The sequence below is a fragment of the Parasteatoda tepidariorum genome, chromosome 11 (assembly GCF_982258835.1).
Source record: "Parasteatoda tepidariorum strain Cologne lab strain chromosome 11, Ptep-v5.0, whole genome shotgun sequence".
NCBI lineage: Eukaryota > Metazoa > Arthropoda > Arachnida > Araneae > Theridiidae > Parasteatoda > Parasteatoda tepidariorum.
Genome location: NC_141765.1, coordinates 15,088,897 through 15,112,200, shown reverse-complemented (window position 1 = coordinate 15,112,200; position 23,304 = coordinate 15,088,897). Strand labels below are relative to the sequence as shown.

General features: G+C 32.7%; 2 protein-coding genes across 8 annotated transcripts in view; one reads left to right on the top strand and one right to left on the bottom strand.

The window, feature by feature from the left end:
• Positions 1 to 22,820, bottom strand: part of LOC139427122 (flavin-containing monooxygenase 5) — a 38,857-nt gene extending 16,037 nt beyond the window's left edge. Inside the window, 1 exon segment of the mRNA XM_071187825.2 lies at positions 22,589 to 22,820. The gene's annotated coding sequence lies outside the window, so the exon portion shown is untranslated.
• On the top strand, positions 3,261 to 19,746 carry LOC107453841 (flavin-containing monooxygenase 5). 7 transcript variants are annotated; one of them, XM_087154610.1, is made up of 4 exons: positions 3,261 to 3,405; positions 10,162 to 10,528; positions 13,103 to 13,393; positions 18,527 to 19,746. In XM_087154610.1, exons 2-4 carry the CDS (start codon positions 10,190 to 10,192, stop codon positions 19,502 to 19,504), a joined length of 1,608 nt encoding a protein of 535 aa, XP_087010736.1. In that variant the 5' UTR covers positions 3,261 to 3,405; positions 10,162 to 10,189; the 3' UTR covers positions 19,505 to 19,746. The 7 variants fall into 7 exon arrangements, with proteins under 7 accessions (XP_087010736.1, XP_087010739.1, XP_087010734.1 ...); XM_087154613.1 differs by having other exon boundaries at positions 3,362 to 3,553; positions 10,190 to 10,528; XM_087154608.1 differs by having other exon boundaries at positions 3,380 to 3,553.
• Positions 22,821 to 23,304: the final 484 nt, after the last annotated feature.

Here is a 23,304-nt window from a genome sequence, read left to right as displayed (position 1 = left end):
TATTTCAAAAGTTATATAGCTTGTATATAATTCATAAATATGGAAACAATAACATGAAGCTATTCATTAGGTATCACATACATTATTTATATACATAAAATTTCAATTTCGCTTGTGAACTTAGATTTCTTAGTATAAAGTGCGTCACCTCCCAATGAGGTAACCCGGGTACGAATCCCAGCGACTGGATCCCAGGAATTCACTGGTCAATACAAATTCCGCATCTGGTTCGCACCATCACAATGCTAAGGTAAAATATAACTCAAAGATAAACAGATCATGGGTTATAGTCCCCTTCTAGTCAGGCTAACCGTGGAAGGTTTTTGTGGTTTTTTTCTCCATCTAAAGCAAATATGGTTTAGTTCCTTCAAAAAGTCCCCCACTGAGGCAAAATTTCTCTCAATACTTGATCCAAGAGTTCCCTTGTTTTCTGGCTTTGATTCAAAATTACAAGACTATGGCACCAACATTGGTAGTCGTAAACCCTAAAATGGATCGGCTGTTCAACGCACCCCAGGGTGTTTCATGAAGCAGGGGATGAATCCCCTCTGCAGAGGATCAAAATTGCTGTTGCATGCAATCTGATCATCCTAAGGGATGTTTCCCAGACAGTCGCCTATAGCTCATTGTGCAGCTCTAGTGCGACATAAATAAAGTCCCTACCTACCGTTCTTGTTGCATTCGTGAATGCGTGATATTGTCCTCCCATAAAACGTTTTAAAATTTTAAGGTAGCGGGTTCGATTCCTATCGTTTCTTTGGAAGTATTTTTCAACATTTTTAATTTTCGCTGCCCTTCTATTAGTCTTTCTGCACTTTCTGTTTATCTGTTCTTCACTTTTAAAAGGGATTGTATATGTTTCGGTGATGGGAATGTAAGACGTCAAATGAAACAATATGACAATGAAACATCCTCTTTAATAGTAAAAGATAACAAACCATCAGGAAACTCACAAACTCCAATTAACCGGTTATTCGTTAAAAAACATTTAAAAGTTGTTATAAAAAGAACAATTAAAACTTAAACTTTCGATTGTAAACATCTCATACTGCAGGTGGGCGTCACCGGGTAGAAACGGAATATCGGTACGAAGTCTCAGAATCTGCACGACAACCCTCCTTACTGATTTAATGATATACTGATTTAAATTTAGTTTTTCAATGATTAATAATTATGAGTGTTAATACCTAATTACCACCTAATTATGAGTGTCAATAAGGGATGAGTGGGGTCAGAGATATTTCGTAGGAATTATGATGTAGGCAGCTTGAACTGGAAGTTGAGAGTCTTTGTTGTGTATAGAAATCATCAGAGTTCAGGGGGTTTTCCCCTGAGAATGGAGGTGAGAAGCGAAACTGATTCCTCGTTTTTAAGAGCTCTCCCTCCTTGAAGGGATGTGATGTGATGTGAATACGGGAGATCTCGGCTTTTGGCACAAAGCGCCACTAACCGATTCGTGGAAAGTGTTGAGTCATAAGGTAAATAAGTCGAAATAGTTCTTATGTACTATGATGTTGAAGAAAATAAGTCCTTATAGTGGTGAGTCATTGCAGGAAAGACGAGATCATCACTGGGAAGACCCCTTTAGTAGAGTTTGTAGAAGGTTAAGCACATCCTGATCTTTCATGAGCTCTTGCAGTTCTTTCATGAGAGTCACTAGACGGTGAGCTGAAGTTGCAGGAGTTCGGGCAGTTGTTTTCTTTCTGCTGGGGCGGGCCTCGCTCCCAGAGAAGTTCGAGGTGTGGTTCTTTCTGCAATTGCAGCAGGTAGCTGGTGTTTCTCTGCTCTTTGTGCACTGAAACGAAAAATGCCCTTCGGCACATCTTGGTTTCTCTGTGCACGTTCGCTGAGAATGTCCATATCCTTGGCAACGGAAACATTATAGCGGCCGCCGGCCGCCGTGGAATCTCTCGATGCTAACCAGGTGATGCTTGATTTTGTCCGTGAAGTAGACTTTCTCGTGGTTGGCTAGCTTCGGCAGGATAACTAGAAAAAGTGGGAGGAGCCGATAGGCTCCGACCACCCTCTTCTGGAACTGAACAACTTTGTATATCTCTAAGTTCAATTTCCCCAATTCAAGGGAAATTTCTGCTGGGTCAAAGTCCTTAGGAAGGCCACGTATGAGAACTTTCAGGAACTTGGATTGCACTTTCTCATCAGTAGTAGGAGTTTCTATCTGTTCACTGGAATTCTCTTCCGTAGTTTCAATGGAGGCTGAGGTGGAAGTCTCCGGCTGTGGAAGGGTTTCAGAAGCAGGAGGGCAAATTGGAGTCTTTTCAGTGTTTTCATTATTGGCTTGCCTCTTCTTTTACTTTTTCCTCTTCTTTGCCGGGGTTCGTTGGTACTTTGAGTCTGAGGTTCAGTATCAGAAACCGAGGTCTCTTTACTAGGTTCGGGGTTTGGAGTGGGCACTGTAACTTCATTTTCTTTTAGTTCCTCCTCCATTTGATTCTTACGGTTGTAGACAAAAAATGATCTATGCACGAAGTATGGATAATGAGGCCCTTTTCGATCTATTCTACTGGTGATATCTTGGTAGTAGGCACGAGCTAGATACAAGTCCTCCAAGGAGAACTGTGAGTAGAATTTTTCGATCTCTTGGTCATCTGCTTCTCTAGGTGGCAAAAAATGCGGTGGAATTCTAAAGTTCGCATGAAGAACATCTAATGAAGTTTGATCAATGTTGGTCGAAACTAAAGCACGGCAGGGAAGATGAAACACCTTTCCGCCGCGAGTTGATCCAGTACGCCATTAGTCGCTTAGAGAAAAAACACGTCTTCACTCGTCAAAAACTTGAGTCGATCTCTCCTCCTTGAAGGCAAACTGTCATCTCCTTAAGTAATGGACATCAGCCTCTTCACTCCCTGCCTTGGCCGCCGTTTGTGCTCCTCCGCCGGTATTCATCCGCGCAGGAACTATTCCGGTTCGTCTTCTTACCTTCGGTCTTCGATCCAATCCTCGATCCTTCTACCTCGGCTTTTCATGCTATCTCAGCTGTCGCAACAAACAGCCTCTACAGGGATTATGAGCCGTTTTTGGGTCCCGCAGTGGACTGATCGTTAAGAGACGGTTCCCAGCAGATCACCGAAGTCAAGCATCACTGGCTACGGTCAGTGTGCGGGTGGGTGACCACTTGGATCAGTCTGCGTAGGGACCGAGGGAGTGCGGTATTGGTCCTCGTTAAACTGTGCTACCGTAAAGTGCTCGACTTCGTGCGCAAGTCGTCGGGCTACCGAAGCGGGGATGCCATCCCCTCCGCAGAGGATCAAAATTGTGATGGCATGACTTCGGATCATCCTCGGGGATGTTTCCCAGACCGTTGCCCATAGCCCATTGTGCAGCTCTAGTGCGACGTAAATTAACAACAACAAGCCGTTTTTGGAGCAAGCACACAAGCCTGCATATGTATGTGCAAAAGTAAAATAAATAAATTCTTTGTACTGAGAACACAAGTCTAAAAATTTATGTATGAATGAATAAAGAAAAAAAAATTCTTTTAAGTCCGTTTCTTAAATAACTGAAGAAATTAAATGGTTTAAGGGCTAAAAAAACTGTAAGTAACTTTTTTTTTAATCAAGATGTATATTTTCTTTCTATTTAGTATTAATATTTAGATTTCATGGAATGCAAACACTTAAAAATAGCACTAAATTTATGCAAATGATTTTTTATTGAATGTTAAGAATTTTATACTTGGAGCTAGTTTATTACTTTCAAAAGTTTTTTTGTTTCTCGAATTTAATTATTGGTTAATTTTTGAAATTTAATGTTAATCAACTTGTGTATTCATTCAAATAATATGATCATTTTATTCGTCCATATTCAAGTTGTTTGTGCATATTCAATTCTTAATTCGTATGAGTAGCATAATAAAAGGGGAGCATAAGGATATACTATTAATTAATAAATTCTTTTAAGAAAATAATGATTTATTATGCAGGTATTATCGTAAAAAGCATTTTATATTCACTAAAATACTTAATATATAATCACTAAAATACTAGTTTTCTTCATCAAATTAAAAGTAAATGCAGTATTTTATTTATATTTTGTTTTGTAAATATTTTAGTTTAATAAAAATAACCAAGATTTATTTGACGAGAGTCACGCGAGTTACCTAAAAAAGAAAACAAGTAAAATTAAACTAGTTTTCATATCAAAATTGCGTCAAGGAATTAGTTAAATAAATTGATGATCTTAGAAAAAGAATGAAAATAAAGAAATACTTTCATAATAACGAAGATAATATAGTTAGTTTGCGCATTAGCATTTCTGTTTTTTCCTTAAACCTAATAGATTTAATTATTTACTTATGACTTAGTTCTGATTGCGATCTCTAAAAGAAGTTGGATTTTAAACATATTTCCTTTATGTAACGTTTTTGAATCATAGGCAGGTCAACAAATTTTCTTTTTTGAAAGTTGAATATTAATAGAACGTATTTCTAAAAAAGCCATAACACTGTTACTTTTATGAGATAGAACATATATTATCATTGGAAGAAAACTGAGTAAGTTTCGTTATTTACCATTTGTTTCTCTTATTCTATTGTATTATAATATAATGTTATATAACACATAATATTTAATAATACACATATATTAATATAATATATATATAATATAATATATAATGTAATATGTAATTCAATATATAATTTAATATATAATATAATATATAATATTATATAATATATAATATAATGCATCGCTCATAGGCTGCAATAGTGGCACAATTCAAGAAACACGCGCTTTGGACTAAGAACAGGTGTAAATATGAAAATACACATTCTTTTAGCTGCAATGCTAGCACAACTCATAATTTATGAGTTGTGATTTATTTATTTCGATTAATTTATTTCGATTTATATTGAAAAAGAAAAAAACAAGAAAACTTAAATATTTTAATGAAAGTGTGGAAATCACATTTTTATAAGTTTTAGAAAAAGAAACAAATTCTTATAAACAATTTACTAATTATTATTTTAACCTAATTTAATAGTACTTCGAGTAAATAGCAATAAACATTTTTCACATCTAGATCCTTTTATAAAGAATCTACTAAATTCTGGGCTGTTAGTTATTTCAGAATATATAAACACTAAAAATTAAAAAAAGAGAAGATACTGCATTGTATTTTTCTTTTCTTTGATATTAGTATTTTTTATTAGCAATTAAAAGAAAAGAACTTGGTCTCAATACATTTTTGTCATTTATATTTGTTACTCTTATTTCTATTGACGAAATTAATATTTCTTTAGACTAGAAAATCCTTTTTGACTTGTATTTGACAGGAAGTAAAATTTATGCAAATATTAAAATAAAATAATGCACTAAAGTTGATTAATAAAGGTATAAATACTAGTTTTGAGCTTTATTTTGGTACTTTTCTGAAATGGGGATTCAGGAAAAAGATTCAGAATAATAAAAGTAGTTAAGTGTATAAAGAAAATACTTTTTTCGAAATTTATAATTTGAAATTGTCAGTGTGGTTAAATATTTATCAAACCTTTTTTTGTAAAAATTTAAGCATATATAACTCCTGAACTGGGCCTTAAGTTTTATTTTTTTGGTTTAGTTCACAATTGCTTTTAAATCATAACGCAATACAAATCTCTGTTTTCAAATTCCAAAATCTAAAATAACAGTAAGAAAACTTACTTATGAACTGTAACATTTAAATACTTCGGAATCTACATAAAAATACTCTAACCAAAAATCAAAGTTATAAATTAACCTTAAGATAAAGTTGAAAATATTCGTATTTATTAATGAAAATTAAGGATTTCGTGCTAATCTTAAAACAGCTACATTAACATTTAATCTTAATATTTTTTTACTGTCACATCATTTGTCTTACATGTAGGATTTTAAAAAATATTAGTTATCCGGTTTGATAATCCTATATATATATATATAACTAAACTAACTCAGTGGCGCGACAGCCTATTAAGAGGGCCAAGGCCGACTGTGCCCATCTCAGTTTTCTTGACCTTTGGGCTCTGGGGTGCGAAACCCTCAGTGTTAGTTCCCAAGCATGCTTGGTACTCATTTTATCGACCCACTGAAGGGATGAAAGGCTGAGTGAACCTTGCCCGGCCCGAGGATCGAACCAGGGACCTGTGGCACGACAGCGCGAAGCGCTACCGCTATATATATATATATATATATATATATATATATATATATATATATATATATATATATATATATATATATATATATATATATATATATATATATATATATATATATATATATATATATATATATATATATATATATATATATATATATATATATATATATATATATATATATATATATATATATATATATATATATATATATATATATATATATATATATATATATATATATATATATATATATATATATATATATATATATATATATATATATATATATATATATATATATATATATAAATAAACTGCTGTTTGTAGAAAATGCAACACCATGAAAGAATCATCAGAATCAAATGAAATTTAATGCAGAAACGACTTGTACTGATACAAATAAATGATGAAATTTTCAAAACAAAAGAAACAAATTAAGCGTCCGAAATCAGTATTTGGTGCAGCCACCACGCGCTGCAATAAGTGCTGCTATACGACGTGGCATGGAGTCAAACAGATGTTGAATATCTGCTTGAGGAAGAGAATTCCATATCGCTTGTATGCGCAACCAAAGTTCGTCTTTGGAAACTGCAGGACGCGGATCACGAGTGAGACGCAGACCAACCATATCCCACACGTGCTCAATAGGCGACATATCCGGCGAATAAGCAGGCCAAGGAAGAAGTTGCATGCGTTGTGCTGAACAGAAGTCTCTAACAGTCCGCGCAACATGTGGGCGTGCATTATCCTGCTGAAAGATAGCTCCAGGGATGCCTTGAAGGAAAGGAACGACTTCGGGCTGTAGCACTTCACGGACGTATCTGTTGCTATTGAGATTACCCTCAATTCGTATCAAATTGGATCGTCCATGATACGAAATCGCACCCCAGACCATAACTCCGGGTGTTCGACCACTATGTCGTTCAATAATACACTCAGGAAGGCAGCGTTGACCGGCATAACGTCTAACACGAACACGGCCATCATGGTTCCACAAATTGAAGCGTGATTCATCTGAAAAGACAACTTGGTGCCAATCAGCTCGCCAGTCTCTGTGCTCAAGAGCCCACTGCCGACGCAGCCGTCGATGATCCGCCGTGAGGGGAATCCTGTATAATGGCACCCTTGCACGCAATCCACGGCGCAGCAGACGACGACGAATTGACGAAGCCGACAATTGTACACCTGTAGCAGTAGACCAATGTGCTGCCAGCTGCCTGGAGGAAGCTGTGCGATCATTCACCGCCATGCGGAGCAGGTGTCGATCATCGCGCTCTGACGTCACCTTCTGTCGTCCAGTGCCTGTTTTTCGAGTTGTTCGGTGCTCGTCGGTCCACTGCTTCCAAACTCGCATCACTGTGGAACTGTTCCGCTGCATACGAGCTGCTATTGCGCGATAGGAAAATCCTCCTTCTCGAAGGCCGATTATCCTCCCTCGTTCAAACTCCGTAAGTTGCTTGAATTTCTTATTCTTCCGTCGTGGAGGCATACTCAGGTCTCACTAAACGTTTGCCACTAACAAATAATCATAGACTATTTTCAACGTCCCGCTACAGCACTTTATTTATACGCTTTCAGCATCAATTCAGAGGGCGCTGCGCGCGCCACGCACGCGCGATGGCTCTGAAACTTTATTAATTTACATAATATCCTATAATTGACATTTGCTGCGAATTTCATTTGATTCTGATGATTCCTTCATGGTGTTGCATTTTCTACAAACAGCAGTTTATATATATATATATATATATATATATATATATATATATATATATATATATATATATATATATATATATATATATATATATATATATATATATATATATATATATATATATATATATATATATATATATAAAAAGTTATTCTAGTGTAAGAAGTTTGGAAATTCTCAAATATGTCGGGAAATGTACAGTGCACCTAAAAAAATGGACCACACTGACTAACTTTTGATCTAATGATTGGATCTTCCCGTCCTAGGATTCATTCTTCAAGGAAGTGACCTCAAATATGCTAATTAATTAGTGCAGACGATATCTTAAGTTAAGAAATCCGCTGCAAAACGTACTTTCTCTGAATAAATATACCTTTTTTCTTTCGATGAATTTCGACTCTCTATGTTTCAAAAAAATGAGAAAACAAAGTTTATTTTTTGCAATACATGGCTTACCATATAAAGACGCCAAATAAATAAAAAACTCGATTTTGAATTTTGTGTCGGTTACGTTGATTTTTCAATTGCACGGTAAAATAGCTTTCCTTGCGACTTAGAAACGGTACATAAGAACGGAAGGACCTGAGTAGCGGGAGAAAATATGTGTACTATTCATAGTGCAGCAAAAAATAATAAATAAGAGCAAAAAGAGAAAACTATTGTTTTTTTAAAATGGATTCAAAATTGCGACTTCGGTGACATCATGCAGATCCCGTTGCTTAGAAGATAAAATGTTCCGAAGAAGAAAAAAAACTGGTCTGTCGCGGATTGCCTCGTCGGGTTACAACGAAACGTGTAAAATAGTCTTCTGCACTGTTAATGGGGGTTTCATACACCAGTGGCTTGACGTACCACCTGAAGCTGAAGTCTTGACAAATGAGGTCTGGTGTTTGAGTGAGTCAATGCACCTAAACCAACCAACCCAGTCAAGAAAGTGTTTGTCCCGCAGTGGACTGATTGTTAAGACATGGTTCCCAGCATATCACTGAAGTCAAGCATCACTGGCTGCGGTCAGTGTGCGGGTGGGTGATCACTTGGATTAGTCTACGTAAGGACCGAAGATGTGCGGTATTGGTCCTTGTTAAACTGTTCTACCGTAAAGTGCTCGACTTTGCGTGCAGATCGTCGGGCTACCGAAGTGGTGGTGCCATCCTCTCAGCAGAGGATCAAAATTGTGATGGAGTATCCTCAGGGATGTTTCCCAGACTGTCGCCAATAGCCCATTGTGCAGCTCTAGTACGATGTAAATGAACTACAACAAGGAAAACGTTTCTGGTCATGCGTTGATACGCGATTTCCTATAGTTAAAAGGCCCTTCCTCTCTCGACCAAACTCAACAGCCGAAGGGATAGAGACCGAGAGGGATAATTCTAAATGCGCTTTTAATCTTCAAACTTAATTTTCACAAATAAACTGATGATGGATATTTACCCTATTTGGTAGTAACTTTCGATAAGTGTAAAATACAAGGTCGCCACCCAATCACAATTTGAAATACAAAGCCTTTGGTATTTTACATTTTCTATTAATTTTTTCTGCCAACATTATGCCAATACAATTCCTCAATCTGCAATTTTTGATAGGTAGGTAAATATTATACAGTTGCCCGTTTTTAGGTTTCTAATAAGTATCTTTGTTTTTATGCAGTTAACGTTAAAAGAATTTTTAAGGGTCATCCGAATTGGTTTTCATTAGTTCAGCCCTTTGCTTACGGTGTACCATGCTATATCATATCATGTGGTCCACAAGTTGTTCCAGCCGTAGGCAGAAGGTTGAATTGCAATAAGGATTTATTAAAAAACAGAAACTGAGAAAAATGCAATTTTAAATTACTTACTCAAAACCACAACTCTCATTATTTCATTATACAAAAATTTGAGGAAAAATTCATAGAAGTTCTAAAAATTATCAAGCGTTATTCCTCCTAATTCAATAAAGCGATTCCTCTATTTTCTACCTTTATTGAATGGTATTGTGCCTTCTAATAATACTAAAACATCACAAGTTTAAGTACAAGAAATATCAAGAAAACTCAAATGCTTAATCTAAAATCTAAGATGGGGAGCGTAAAGGTCTTTTAAGGAGTATTTATATCTCTCCTGAAATTTTGTAACTGCTGATTTAATATCACTCTGTAATCAAAAGTACTTTAAAAATATAATAAAAATTTTTAAAATATGTAGTTTAAAATTAATTTTTAGTCAGCATAAAAATGTTTAGAATATCAAATCAATCAGAACTTTTTCTTGTATCAGTTGGTAAAACTTAATAAGTAGTAATTTTGTGTTCTTATCTAAAATTTTAGGTACTAAATTTAAGCAACTTTTTTAAAGATGTCTCGAAGGAGAGTTGCAGTTATAGGAGCAGGTCCATCTGGAATATGTGCCGTAAAAACTCTTCTCGAGGATGGACTAGAGCCAATATGTTTTGAAAGAACAAATCATATCGGTGGTCTTTGGAGATATCATGATGACGATATCGATGGCTTGGCTTCTGTTATGAAAACAACAATTATTAATACGAGTAAAGAAATGAGTGCTATTAGTGATTTTCCACCAGCTGATGATGCTCCAAATTATATGCATAACAAAGAAGTTCACCACTACTTGGTACAGTATGCAACAAAATTCGGAGTTAACAAATACGTAAATTTCAACAAAGAGGTGATAGAGGTATACTAAATAATAATTATTATTTATATAATTTCATATCTTTCACTGAGCGAAATAATTACGACTATATATCCCTACAAAAACTCTACATTAAACTACTTCCCCTTGTAAATTTTATCAGAACGCAATTTTTCTTCTTGATAAGTTTTGGATGATTTTGTACTATAAAACTTCTTAGATATTTTATGTAATGTGTGATATGATGTGATGTAACAGTCATGTGATGGGTAATGTTATTTTATTTTATGTATTATTTAACATCAAGAATATAACTTAAAGAAAAAATTTGTCTCAACGTTTTTACTAATTAATATATGCAAAACACGTTGAAAGCCATATTCTTTTCTGAATAACAGAGATATAAAAAGTATTAACTTGACTAAGAATTAAACACATATTCATAATCTTTTTGTATGAATAAATAAGGCTAAAGTAATGTTAATATTATGAGTAATGATTCAAAAACAATTTTATAGGGGAAAAAAATTCATTTAAAAAAATTCGCTGCTCTGAAACAGCTTATTTCTTTAAACTTTGAATAGATATATGAATATTAATAACAGCATCTTTTTTGAAAACCTTATTCATGACTATCTCAATTGTCTTAATTATTTAAATTATTTCAATTTTGACCCGAAAAATCATTCAGTATTTGCAAGACGAGAGGCAATACTGAAGATCAATTTTGCATGAGAAAATTGCTCAATTTTTGGAATTGATTAATTGCTAGCAAAAAATTAAAAAAAATATTTTAAAATCAGTATCGCCATTTGGATTTGCTTATAGTTTAGCTGTTATTTTTGCTAAATTATGAGCAAATCTGTTTTCTTTATCTCTCTATAGGTTTTTAAAATTTGCAGTTCTAAAGATGCAGCTCTGTAGATTTATTTTTTTAAACTTCAAATAGAAAATAACAGCATCTTTTATGAAAGCCTTATTCATGATCGTTTAAATTATCTTAATTTTAACCTGAAAAATTATTATGTACTTGCAAGACGAGAGGTAATACTGAGGATTTTTCGAAATGAATTACTCGTGTTACAATTTCTTTGCTTCAAATCGTGATCCTGATTTGGATTCGCTTATAGTTTAGCGGTTATTTTTTAAACAATATCCAGAACAAGTATAATCTAATAGTGAATGTAAAATCGGCGTGTGATATACATGGTGTTCCATAATCACTGCCTTTATATATTTTCGGAATCCTCATCAAAGCTGAATATACATTAAGAAACATAGATTATAATTTAAGTTCAGAAAAAAAGACACAAAAAACCACTATCGAGATCTGACGAACTTACCATTGAGGCAAGCGGAACTGTAAACATCAAAACCTGCTTGATTGCTCGATAAAACATAGAGAAAAAAACGAATGTGAGGAATGTCTTCAAGTTTTGATGCTTTTAATCCTACTTTCTTAATAATGATAGCATTATTGTTCTCTTGCTAGCTTAAGCATTAATTTGAAATTCTTATTGTCTATATTTTTTAACTTCATTTTTGACATGAGTTCCGAAAATATATATTGAGAGAGAAGATTATGCCTATTCTCTTTTCTCTCTTTAGACTAATAGGTAGACGAAGAACTAGCAAATAAGCGGCACAAATAGCGGCTGCTTTTAATCCTACTTTCTTAATAATGATAGCATTATTGTTCTCTTGCCAGCTTAAACATTAATTTGAAATTCTTATTGTCTATATTTTTTAACTTCATTTTTGACATGAGTTCCGAAAATATATATTGAGAGAGAAGATTATGCATATTCTCTTTTCTCTCTTTAGACTAATAGGTAGACGAAGAACTAGCAAATAAGCGGCACAAATATTTGGTGAATTAACGATGCTTCCCCCAGTAAAACTATTTAAATAGATTGTCAAAGTCTGACATAGACTCTAGCATAGTTCTCTATAACCGTCGTTGAACAGCCGGTCCAATTTTGGGTTTACGATTACCAATGTTCAACTCGGTAGCCTATAATTTTGAACCCAATCCAGAGGACTTGGATCAAGTTTTGAGAGAAATTTGCCTTCGTGGACGACTTTTTTATGGAAGTTATACGCATTTGTGTTATATTGTGAGGGAAACGACGAAAACCTCCTCAAATGGCTAGCCACACGGCAAGAGGACTCTAACCCATGATCCGTCTACCGCTGAGGATATTTTACGTGAGCACTGTGGTGGGTGCGAGCCGAGGGCGGAATTTGAATCCCAGTCATCGCTCGGATTCGAGCCCGGATCCCCTCGTTGGGAGGTGAGCTCTCTGTCCCTTGAGCCACCACCGCTCTTCTAGCATAGCTTAATTTCATTTTCTTATCTTCAATTTGTAATGTCGTACAGTTTTGCCTCTAAGTTTTCACAGTATATTTGCATTGAATCTTGTTCTGCATTCACTTCATTCAAAAGTTATAAAAATTCTTTTCTTTTTTGAAAGAATAATATTAAACCATTTTTGCTTTCCCTTTATCCCTGTTTGAAAAATCCTGTTAATCCATTTTTTATATACTTTATAAAGTAATCCAATCCAAGCGCCGGGTGAAAGCATCTGTTTCATGAATATTTTAATTTCCTTTTAGATCAACATGGCTGATGATTACGATGCTACTGGGTGCCTAACAGTTTCAGTAAAAGATACAAAAGATGGACAAATCATTAAGGATATATATGATGGTGTTATGGTTTGCATCGGTCATCACGTGTATCCAAATATGCCTTCATTTCCTGGTATGGATATATTTAAAGGCAAGATAATGCATACGCATAGTTTAAAAAACGTCCAATCATTTAATGATCAAGTTGTTGTGATAGTAGGTACTGGCAATTCTGGAATGGATGCTGCTGTTGAAATATGTTCCGTAGCAAAGCAAGTATGTCATTATGATTTATTATAGTTATGACAAAATTCCTTAAAATATTCCGATATTTTTTATATAATGGCTTAGCCACTTAGTCTCAAAAATAATACTGTAAAAACAACAGGAGTGTAATTGTTTTCCGAATCTGATGCTGAACAATAACAAAAATTGTAAAGGAACTTTTTATTTCAAGTTAACATCAAATTTAGCATTTCTATACACTTTAAAAAGTGTAGATCTATAATATGGAATAATTGAGCATGATTATCTCAAAATCACGGGTAGTGAATTATTTTCTCTTCCGAAAAGGCTAATTTGGGCAGAATATGGATATAGCTAGTAGACTTTTTATTTTATAACCGTCTTTGAACTGCCGACCCAATATTTTGGTTTACGACTACTAATGTTCAACTCCGTAGCCTTAAAATTTTGAACCCAATACAGAAGACAAGGGAACTCTTCGATCAAGTACTCGAAGACATTTTGCCTCTCTGGAGGACTTTTTGATGGAACTAACCCGCATTTGCGTTACATGGAGAAGAAGATCACAAGAACCTCCCACGGTTAGCCTGACCGCAAAGGGACTCTAACCCATGATATGGCTAGTAGATTGTCTACAATCGAGTACAAAATAGCTTGAGTTTGCTGTTTTGCGCACTGTTATACATCTAAAGAAAAAATTTCGCAAAAGGTATGCATATTTTTAGTTGTGCAATTTTTATTATAATCATATTTTAATTTTCAAATATCTGTCAATTGCATTAAATTTTGTGATATTTAATTTCTATCCACTTTTGCTCTGCTAACCCTAATTTTGATTTGTTTTAATATTCTCTGTGTGCTAGGTGTATGCTTGATTTAAAAACTAATTTTATTTTAAGAATTAGTGTGTGCATGAATTCTAAACTAACAGTTCCTATTCTAAATTGTACAATAAAAATTACTGACTCTTATGTGCATCATATCTTATTGTTATTCTAAATTTTAGTGTTATTGAATACCAAAGCTACTGTCTTACTCAAAAATTAGGAAAAGGGAACATAAATGGTGTTCCTTTTTTCCACCACTTTCGGTGTAAAGTAATTGCCCCACTTTTGTTAACATGCTCTAAAATGTTTTACAATACAAATGAAGAGTTTAGAATAGTCGTGCAAAAAATTTTTTTTTCAGTAAAAAGTAAAGACCAAGCGAAAAAAGAGTTATGTATTCTGTAAAGAACTGATTTTAAGGTATTTTTTTAACGCGTTTTCAGAGTGCAGTAAAAAATGAAGTAAAAAAAAAGGTTGTATAATGCAAAAAAGGACTTTTAAATAAATCTAAATTAAATCCCTGTTTGTGTCACATAATCCTGTATTTTTATAAATATCAAGAAAATTAAGAAATTTATTTGCAGATCTTAAATGGGGAAATTGTTCATTAGGATCACGAGATTACTCAGCAATGAAATTAATTTCTAAATATTTCAAACTTTTTTAATTAAACCAATCGAAATCACTAGAAAAGCTGATTGATGCGTATACAGTTTAATAATGCTGCCGTTAGTTGGATATAACAAAGTTCAAAAATATGGATATTACAAAAAATAACCAGACCTCGAAACTCTAAATTAAAAAGTTTAATTTTTAAATACTTAACCTCTAATTTTAGGATGTTTTTCTGAAAACATTGGCTAGTTTCATTAAAAAAAAGAAAAAATTACTGCTAGTGTTCTTTAATATTACAAAGGAAGAACACCCTCAAGGTATGCTACTAATAAACCAAGTTTAATCCTTAAATAATTAATTAGTTAAGTTCTAATTCCTAAGTGAATTTTCCAAGACGTAATCTCTCCTTGTAAGAAGCGTTATAACTTGATTTATAAATTAAGAATTCGTGAAATTAATCCGACAGCAAATAATTGAAAATTGTAGCGGAAAATTTCATCTTTCATTATAATATTGAAATTTTAGTCTTATAGCATATTATTCATGTAAACTAATTACAACAAAAAGCAATCATTAGTAGAATTAAGGTAATTGCTTACTGCAGTTGCTTTTGAGCAACAATCATAGTTAAACAGTTTGTTAAGTATCAAATTGTTTCGTATCACAACCTGGGTTTGCATGTAAAAAATTTCATTGTTTTAACGATGATTGGAATATATTTTAATTTTTATAATAAACTCGCATTATATTCTTAACATTTTTATCCTGTAGGTCTTCATTTTTATTCATTGGCTACATAAGTGTAAATATTTTGATTATGATTATAATGATGAAGAAATAATTTAAACTTCATTTACTGGTAAAATGTAAAATTGTTTCAGGTGTACTTGAGTACAAGAAGAGGCATTTGGGTCTTACCAAGACTTGGAGCTTATGGCATACCATTTGACATGCTCTATACTCGAAGAATTTTTGATTTACTTTATTAGCGGGTACCATATTCTCTATCATGCTGGTTCGTAGAAAGAATACTAAACCAGAGATTTGACCATGATAAATATAACATCAAACCAGACCATAGAGTGAGCCAACATCCTACATTGAGTGATGATCTTCCCTTAAAACTTCTCAGTGGAGTAGTTAAGGAGAAGAAAAATATCAAAGAATTTGTTGAAAATGGAGTTATTTTCGAAGGTGAAAATCAAGTTATTGAATGTCAAGCTGTTGTTTTTGCAACAGGTTACCAAATAAAATTTCCTTTCCTTAACAAAAGACTCCCTATCATTAAAAATAAACAACCTTATCTATATAAATATGTATTTTCCCCTCATATGAAGCATTCAAGTCTAGCAATCATAGGTTTGATTCAGTCAGTTGGTGCTCTATTTTCATGCATGGAAGGCCAAGTACGTTGGGTGGCATTAGTATTCAGTAGGAAAATAAGCTTACCCTCACAAGAAGAAATGGTGTTGGACATTAATAAAAAGTTGGACATTATTAACAATTAAGACCAGGTGACATGGCACATTGCCATCCATGAAAATTCCATTGTTGTCTAGGAATATGAAGTCCGTGAATGGTTGCAAGTTGTCACCAAGTTGCTGAACATAATCATTTCCAGTGCCTTGTTAACAACTCTGATCAGCAAAAATAGTGACTCATCTAACTAAGCTACAGTTTTACAACCGTTTAGAGTCCCCCCCAATATCGTCACGAGCCCAGGTGAAGCACTGGACGTGATACCGTGCTGTTAATAAAGGTAATCAATCGAGGCGGTCTTCTGCTGCCATATCCCATTACAGCCAAATTTCAGCGCTCTGACCTAACGGACACGTACGTCTATTTGCATTGATGCTTGCGCAAAGTTGCCTCTCTGTTGTCAATTCTATACACATGTTGGTGGTCTTGGTCATTAAGAGCAGCTGTCTGCCACTACGTTGTTCATGGTGGGAGGTAATGCTAGAAATTCTCGGCACACTCTTGACTCTAGGAATGTTGAATTCTCTCACAATTTCCGCAATGAAGAGTTCCATGCTTCTAGCTTTAACAACCATTTCACGCCCAAAGTATGTTAATTCTCGTCTTGCGATCATAATTACTTCAGAACCCTTCTTAGATGAATAACTTGAACACAATGTCTCCCCTGTGCACTACCCATATATGTATATATTTTTACGTGATACAAATGCCAGCTGCATATTTGTATATTACTATCCCATGACTTTTGTCACCTCATTGTATATTTGCTAATTACGATCGAAAAAATAAAAACTGCAATGCTGAGAAAAGCAATTGAACAAAATCAGCTCAGATATCACGATTGAAGTTCAATAAAAGTATTCTGACTAAAGCTACTAAAATACTCGTATATAAGTAATTAAAATTTTTCATTAATTTTCTAGTTGTTCTATTTTATATGTTTTCAGTTTTTAACTAAAAATCTGTGAAAACTGACGATCGGTGTATAAATTGAGGTTTAAAAATCAAAAATTTTCATTGGCATTTTTTGTATCTAATTTTCATTGTGCGGAACAGCACTATTGCTTCATGGGGGTCATCCTTAAAAGTTATTTTCCATTTTCAATCGCATTTTGTTAATACTTGGTAAGAACTAATGGTTGAGAGCTGTCATATGATCGCCAAAGAATCATCATGGTAGCATTTAGAAATGAAAGCATTGATGTTAGAAGAAATGAAAAGATTGATGAAGATCAATGTCGGTACTATGTATTTAGCATTAAAAATGGCAGTGCTAAACGGAGATAAAAAAAATAATGCATTTTATAAATATTCGATGTGTCAGAAAATTAGCTTCCGAGAATATGCTCTGGCAATATCGGAAGAGAAATTGTAAGCCCATTTCTATTTTCACAGTTTTCTTTTCTGTGTCTATAGTGTCGCCACCATTCATATTAAAATTATTTTATTCCATTTTAAGTTTTCTACTTAGAGGATCATGTTTCGATGAAAAAGTAGTTTCTTTTTTAGATCAAAGTTACTTGAATATTCCAAAATTCTGGTACTATAGTCGTAACCACGTGAGATGTATAATCCTTTTTACACATAACGCTGCTTTTATTTACTACCTTACAATACCTCAATATGAAATTTTACTCCTTTCCCTTGAAAGGAACGTTTGCCATTGCATCATAAGCTAGCGAAATTATTTTACCTTGAATATATATTTATATTAAAATAATATAAATGAATTATAAATAACCGGAATATTCTCCTTTAACACAGGATAAAGTCATTAGACAACCTTTAACTCTATCCAGCATTATTTTGTGCATTTTCATTCAGCATCCTATATTTTTCTAATCTGAGAGAATTTGCCTTATGGATTAATTAGAAATGTGTAATTAACCAATCAGAACAAATTTTATTTTTCATTTTAGTGTCATATTTTTTTATGTAAAATAATGTCAAAAAAATTAAACATTCTTCAATTATGTAATTCATTAGTGTTTTTGCTTTTAAGCAGCAATTAGTTAATCTGTTTGTTTCATATCATAACATTAGTTTGCATAAAACCTTCATTGTTGTAACAATGACTAGTGTTCATCTTAATTTTTATGATAATCTCCCTTTGTCATTGTATTTCATGCGCATCTTTATTATTTTAAGTTCATTGACTATACGAGTTTTAATATTTTAATCATTAATAAAATAGAAATGAAAAAAAAAGATCTAAATTAGTTTATTTGTAAAACTGTTTCAGGTGCACCTGAGTACAAGACGAGGCACTTGGGTCATACCGAGAATTGGAGCTTATGGTATACCGTTTGACTTGCTCTATACTCGAAGAATTTTCAATTTTATTTACCAGCATGTGCCATATTCTCTATCATGCTGGTTCGTAGAAAGAATATTAAATCAGAGATTTGATCATGATAAATATAACATCAAACCAGCACATAGAGTTTTGAGCCAGCATCCTACAATGAGTGATGGTCTTCCCATAAAACTTCTCAGTGGAGTAGTTAAAGTGAAGAAAAATATCAAAGAATTTGTTGAAAATGGAGTTATTTTTGAAGGTGAAAATCAAGTTACTGAATGTGATGCAGTTGTTTTTGCTACTGGTTACCAAATCAAGTTTCCTTTCCTTAACGAAAGACTCACTACTGTTAAAAACAATCAACCCCATCTCTATAAATATATGTTTCCATCCCATTTAAAATATCCAAGTCTAGCAATCATAGGTTTGATTCAATCAGTCGGTGCAGGATTTCCTTGTGGAGAATCCCAATTACGTTGGGCGACATTAATATTCAACGGTAAATTAAGCTTACCCTCGCCAGAAGAAATGGAGTTGGACATTATTAAAAAGAAGAAAATGAATGAAAAACGGTACACCAAATCTAAACGTCACACTATACAAGTCGATTATATTGACTATCTGGATGAAATTAATTCTCTTTTTGGAGCTAAGCCAAATTACTTGAAGATGTTCTTTAGAGACCCAGCTCTGTTCTGGACTTTATTTTTAGGTCCTTCTTTGCCATATCAATATAGACTTGAGGGACCACATTCTTGGCCTGGAGCAAGGAAAGCGATAATGAATTCTAAGAAGCGTGTATTTAAACCATTAAAAGAAGATTACATTGCCAAACCTAAGAACATAATTGAAAAGAAAATTTGTATTTTTTTCATAGTTTTTGTTGCTGTTTTACTTAGCTATTTTCAAGTTTTTGTTTAAAATTGCTGAAATTTTGTGAGAATAATTAATAGTTTTAAATTTTTGCTAATGAAATTAATTGGGATTTTCTTATAACTTTTTTTTTCTGAGTAGAATAAAGGCATTTAATGACGTATACTTTTTTTTAAATATTTTTAGAAATATTGCCAGAATTTTGTCCCAAGTTGTGCTTAATCAGGAAACAAGAATTTAAACAATAACAGACTGAGTAGAATTAAATAGTTTTGATTTTCTCATTGCAACTCACTTTGTTGTGTATATATATATATATATATATATATATATATATATATATATATATATATATATATATATATATATATATATATATATATATATATATATATAACATAAAAAGCTTCTGTTAATCTTTTTATGTTATCCTAATTATTTATTCTAATCGAAATACATTCTCACACTTTTAAAAGCCACATCCTGCTCTTAAATTTATTTTTGGCTCAAGTATGCATTTAATTAAAAGCAGGACATTTTTCCCTTTGCTCTCTGTGGGAAACGCTCGATCTATTTCATAAACCAATAGCAACTACTAAGATTTCCCTCTGTCCCTAAATTAAGACATTTTACGGATTTTTCTTTGCAAAATTTTCTCTAACATATAACCAAGGAGCGCAACTTTTCGTGTGGACTTTTACACTCTCATGACTGCTCTGTCCTAATAATTAATAAATAACTTTTGTACCCTCCTTCCCGACCGAAGACCTGTTTTAATCCTTCCACTCGGCAACGACGTTATATATATATATATATATTAGTATTAAAAACACAATAAATTTTGATGAAATAAGAGTAAAGATTCTCTTCGGGACGTATTCCTTTACGAGTGAAATTTCAAACAAAATAATTATCCTAAGATAAAAATTATTCTTTTTTAATGCGTCGTAATCTCGAAAAAAATAACGTAATAGAAAATGAGTTTAAAATAGAAATAAGAAAAGCGGAAAACAAACTTACCAAAATGAAGTATAATAAAATAAAAAAATACGCCAAAATTAGGTGCTGCAGATAAATACAATGAATTATGCTACCATGAGTATATACATAGTAATTTACTTATTTTTGCTTTTATTTTAGTTAATAATATAAAAAGTAAACCACATCTTTACCAGCAGTTGTAGCACAAAGGGGTCATAGAAATTAAGGCTTCTCAATTTCAAGATAAACAGTATGATGCAGTGTGGTCAGCATTATGCACCGGCAGCATTCATTACCCGGACTTGTTGATACCCATGGATTTAGTCCTGGGTAGGCTTCAAGCCATCGTGAAGGAGATTGAACCCTGGTACTCCTCAGCGTCAGCTCAGTGTCATAACCACTATGCCATCACGGCTCTCAACTTTTGTATTTACATTAGTTTTAAGTATGCTCGTAAAACCTTGCATAATTTTACTTTAAATAAGCAGTGGTGATTTAAATCAGTTTAAATGAATATTAAATGTAAAATAAATTTATATAAAAATGGTTTAGTTACATTTCTTACCCCGATTTCTTACCCCTGCAATAACATCAAAAGAAAAGAACACAACTATTAAGATAAATGCTTATTAAAAAACTTATTATTTTAAATATCCTATATGTAACGGATAATTCACGCTTATACTAGTTAATTGAATCACAGTTGTTTCAAACATTGTTTATCGATCATAGAAAACAATAAGTAAAATCATAGTTGAATTAGTAAAAAATAGTTAAATAAAACATATCTCAACACTTTTATAGTGATGATGGAAAAAGCTTTCCATTTATTTTCCAGGAAAGGAAAAAGTAAACAGTTTTCTCTAGTGCTAAACAGTACAGGGTATTCCTTAAAGACCACAATAATTATGTGTTTGTTGGAATCCTCACCAAAATAAAGTGGAAAAAGTATGAACATTCGGGTGGGGGTCAAAATTAATATTTAATTAATATTAACAATACGAAATTAATATAAATATTTATACGAGGAAAAAATAAAAACTATTGAAATCTAGCAAATCACAATAGAGGAAGGCAAAAGTATTAAACGAGACTGCGAGAGGAAACAGAGAGGAGTTGAGAGAAGATTATTAGAAATAACTTCAAGTTTCAATTAAACCCATTTTGAAGTTTATTATATGCGCTTTCCTGTACTGTAAATTGACAACTTTTGATAACGTTCGTTTTTTTCCCTCGCTTAAATACTAAACTGTGACCCTGAATGTGTACATTTTTTACTTTTATTTTCAATAAGGATTCAAAAATATTCTTCACTAAAACATGCTGTATATTAAAATTGTTGTAATATGTTTTTTAATTATTCATTTTGAGTCAAAGTTATTTACCTTACAAGTGCATCATAAATTTTTGACCTTTAAAATAGATTTTGAGCTTTTTAATGTCTTAGTTCACTGACGCAAAATTTTAAAAATGTTGAAGTAGTTCAATTTCCAAGTTAATTTAAGAAAAAAGGCTTAAACCCGAATGTCCCAAAAAATGCCACTGTTATAAAAAATTCATTAATTTAAACGGAAGGGGATAGAAATTTCTGATTTACTTAATACTGCTTTGGAATCAAATTATTAAGTTTCCACTAAACTGTAAAACAATGTTTTCCGATGAAATATTTGCTAGAACTTCCGTTTATTTCATTCTCTGTCTACGCTATACTGTTGTGGCTAATTGTGTTTTTTTAAACATTCTTTTGAAGGCTTATAATTAAGAAACGCTATCTATTGACAAATATAGCTTATTCTGAAAGTCTATGATAATGCAGTCTAGTTTTCTAAACAGAACGCAGCAAACTGCACATTTCTATATCCTCCAGTTTTTCATTGATTTATATTTCAAATCGTTGGTGCCTTTTTAGTGACATACAGTATATCATTTTATAAGGAAAGTAAACACTTCAAGCTATTGATACTTAAAAATGTTACTTTAATGGATTTCCATTTACACAGTGAAAAAAAAATGCTCTCCGGAAAATGTTATTACAATTTTGCCAACTTACAAACTAAAATGAAATTTACTAGTTAATAACTCAAAAGTAAGTAAATTTTAGATAAACATATTGCGATGCTAAAGCTTAACACAACAATAAAAAAAACCTACCTCATATGACCAGATTTCCTCAATTCAAACTTTATTTTGAATCAACATTAAAAATTAATGAAATGAATCTAAACGCTCAAAGCCGTTATAGAATCCATATTTTGTTTAAAATTGAAAATAATTTCAAAAATTTTCAGAATTGAGAAATTGATTCGTCCTTATAAAAAATTATTCGAGTTAACAAAAGCCTTCTAAATATGAGTGGCTATCATACGTAATTGTTATATTCGGTGCGATGTAACATAAAAACATAATCATTCACTTTAGTAGCCTTTTATTGACCTTGAATTTGTAATTTGATGAATGATATACGACGACTTCCTTCTTTATAAAGATAAAAACTTCCTATAAATACAATATGAAAACATTAAAAGAGGAAAGAAAATCAGGGTTTTTAAACACATGGAAAAAATTGAAACTAGTATCAATTTTGTTTTAAAAAAGTTGAAAATTTTTTAGAAATAAGTTTCAATCCCTTGCTTTCGAATCAGATGTTAGGGTTAATGAAATATTCTTGTAGTCCCAAACATGGTAAAAAAACAATATTACCTTTCTTTCTTCATTTTTTCCGGTGTATAAGAACACCAGAAATAATCAATAATCATAATACCAGCCATGAATAAACGAACTATAAGAGATAGAAAAATAAACACCTAGTACCATTTTCTTTTTAAAAATATATATATAAACGTTTAACTAATCTTTCAAAGCGAAAT

Bases quoted from the DNA above. Each gene is read 5' to 3' on its own strand.
- LOC107453841 (XM_087154610.1), top strand. From the start codon at position 10,190: ATGTCTCGAAGGAGAGTTGCAGTTATAGGAGCAGGTCCATCTGGAATA. The intron at 10,529-13,102 runs GTATACTAAATA...ATTTCCTTTTAG, and splicing joins TCAACAAAGAGGTGATAGAG to ATCAACATGGCTGATGATTA. The intron at 13,394-18,526 runs GTATGTCATTAT...AAACTGTTTCAG, and splicing joins TATGTTCCGTAGCAAAGCAA to GTGCACCTGAGTACAAGACG.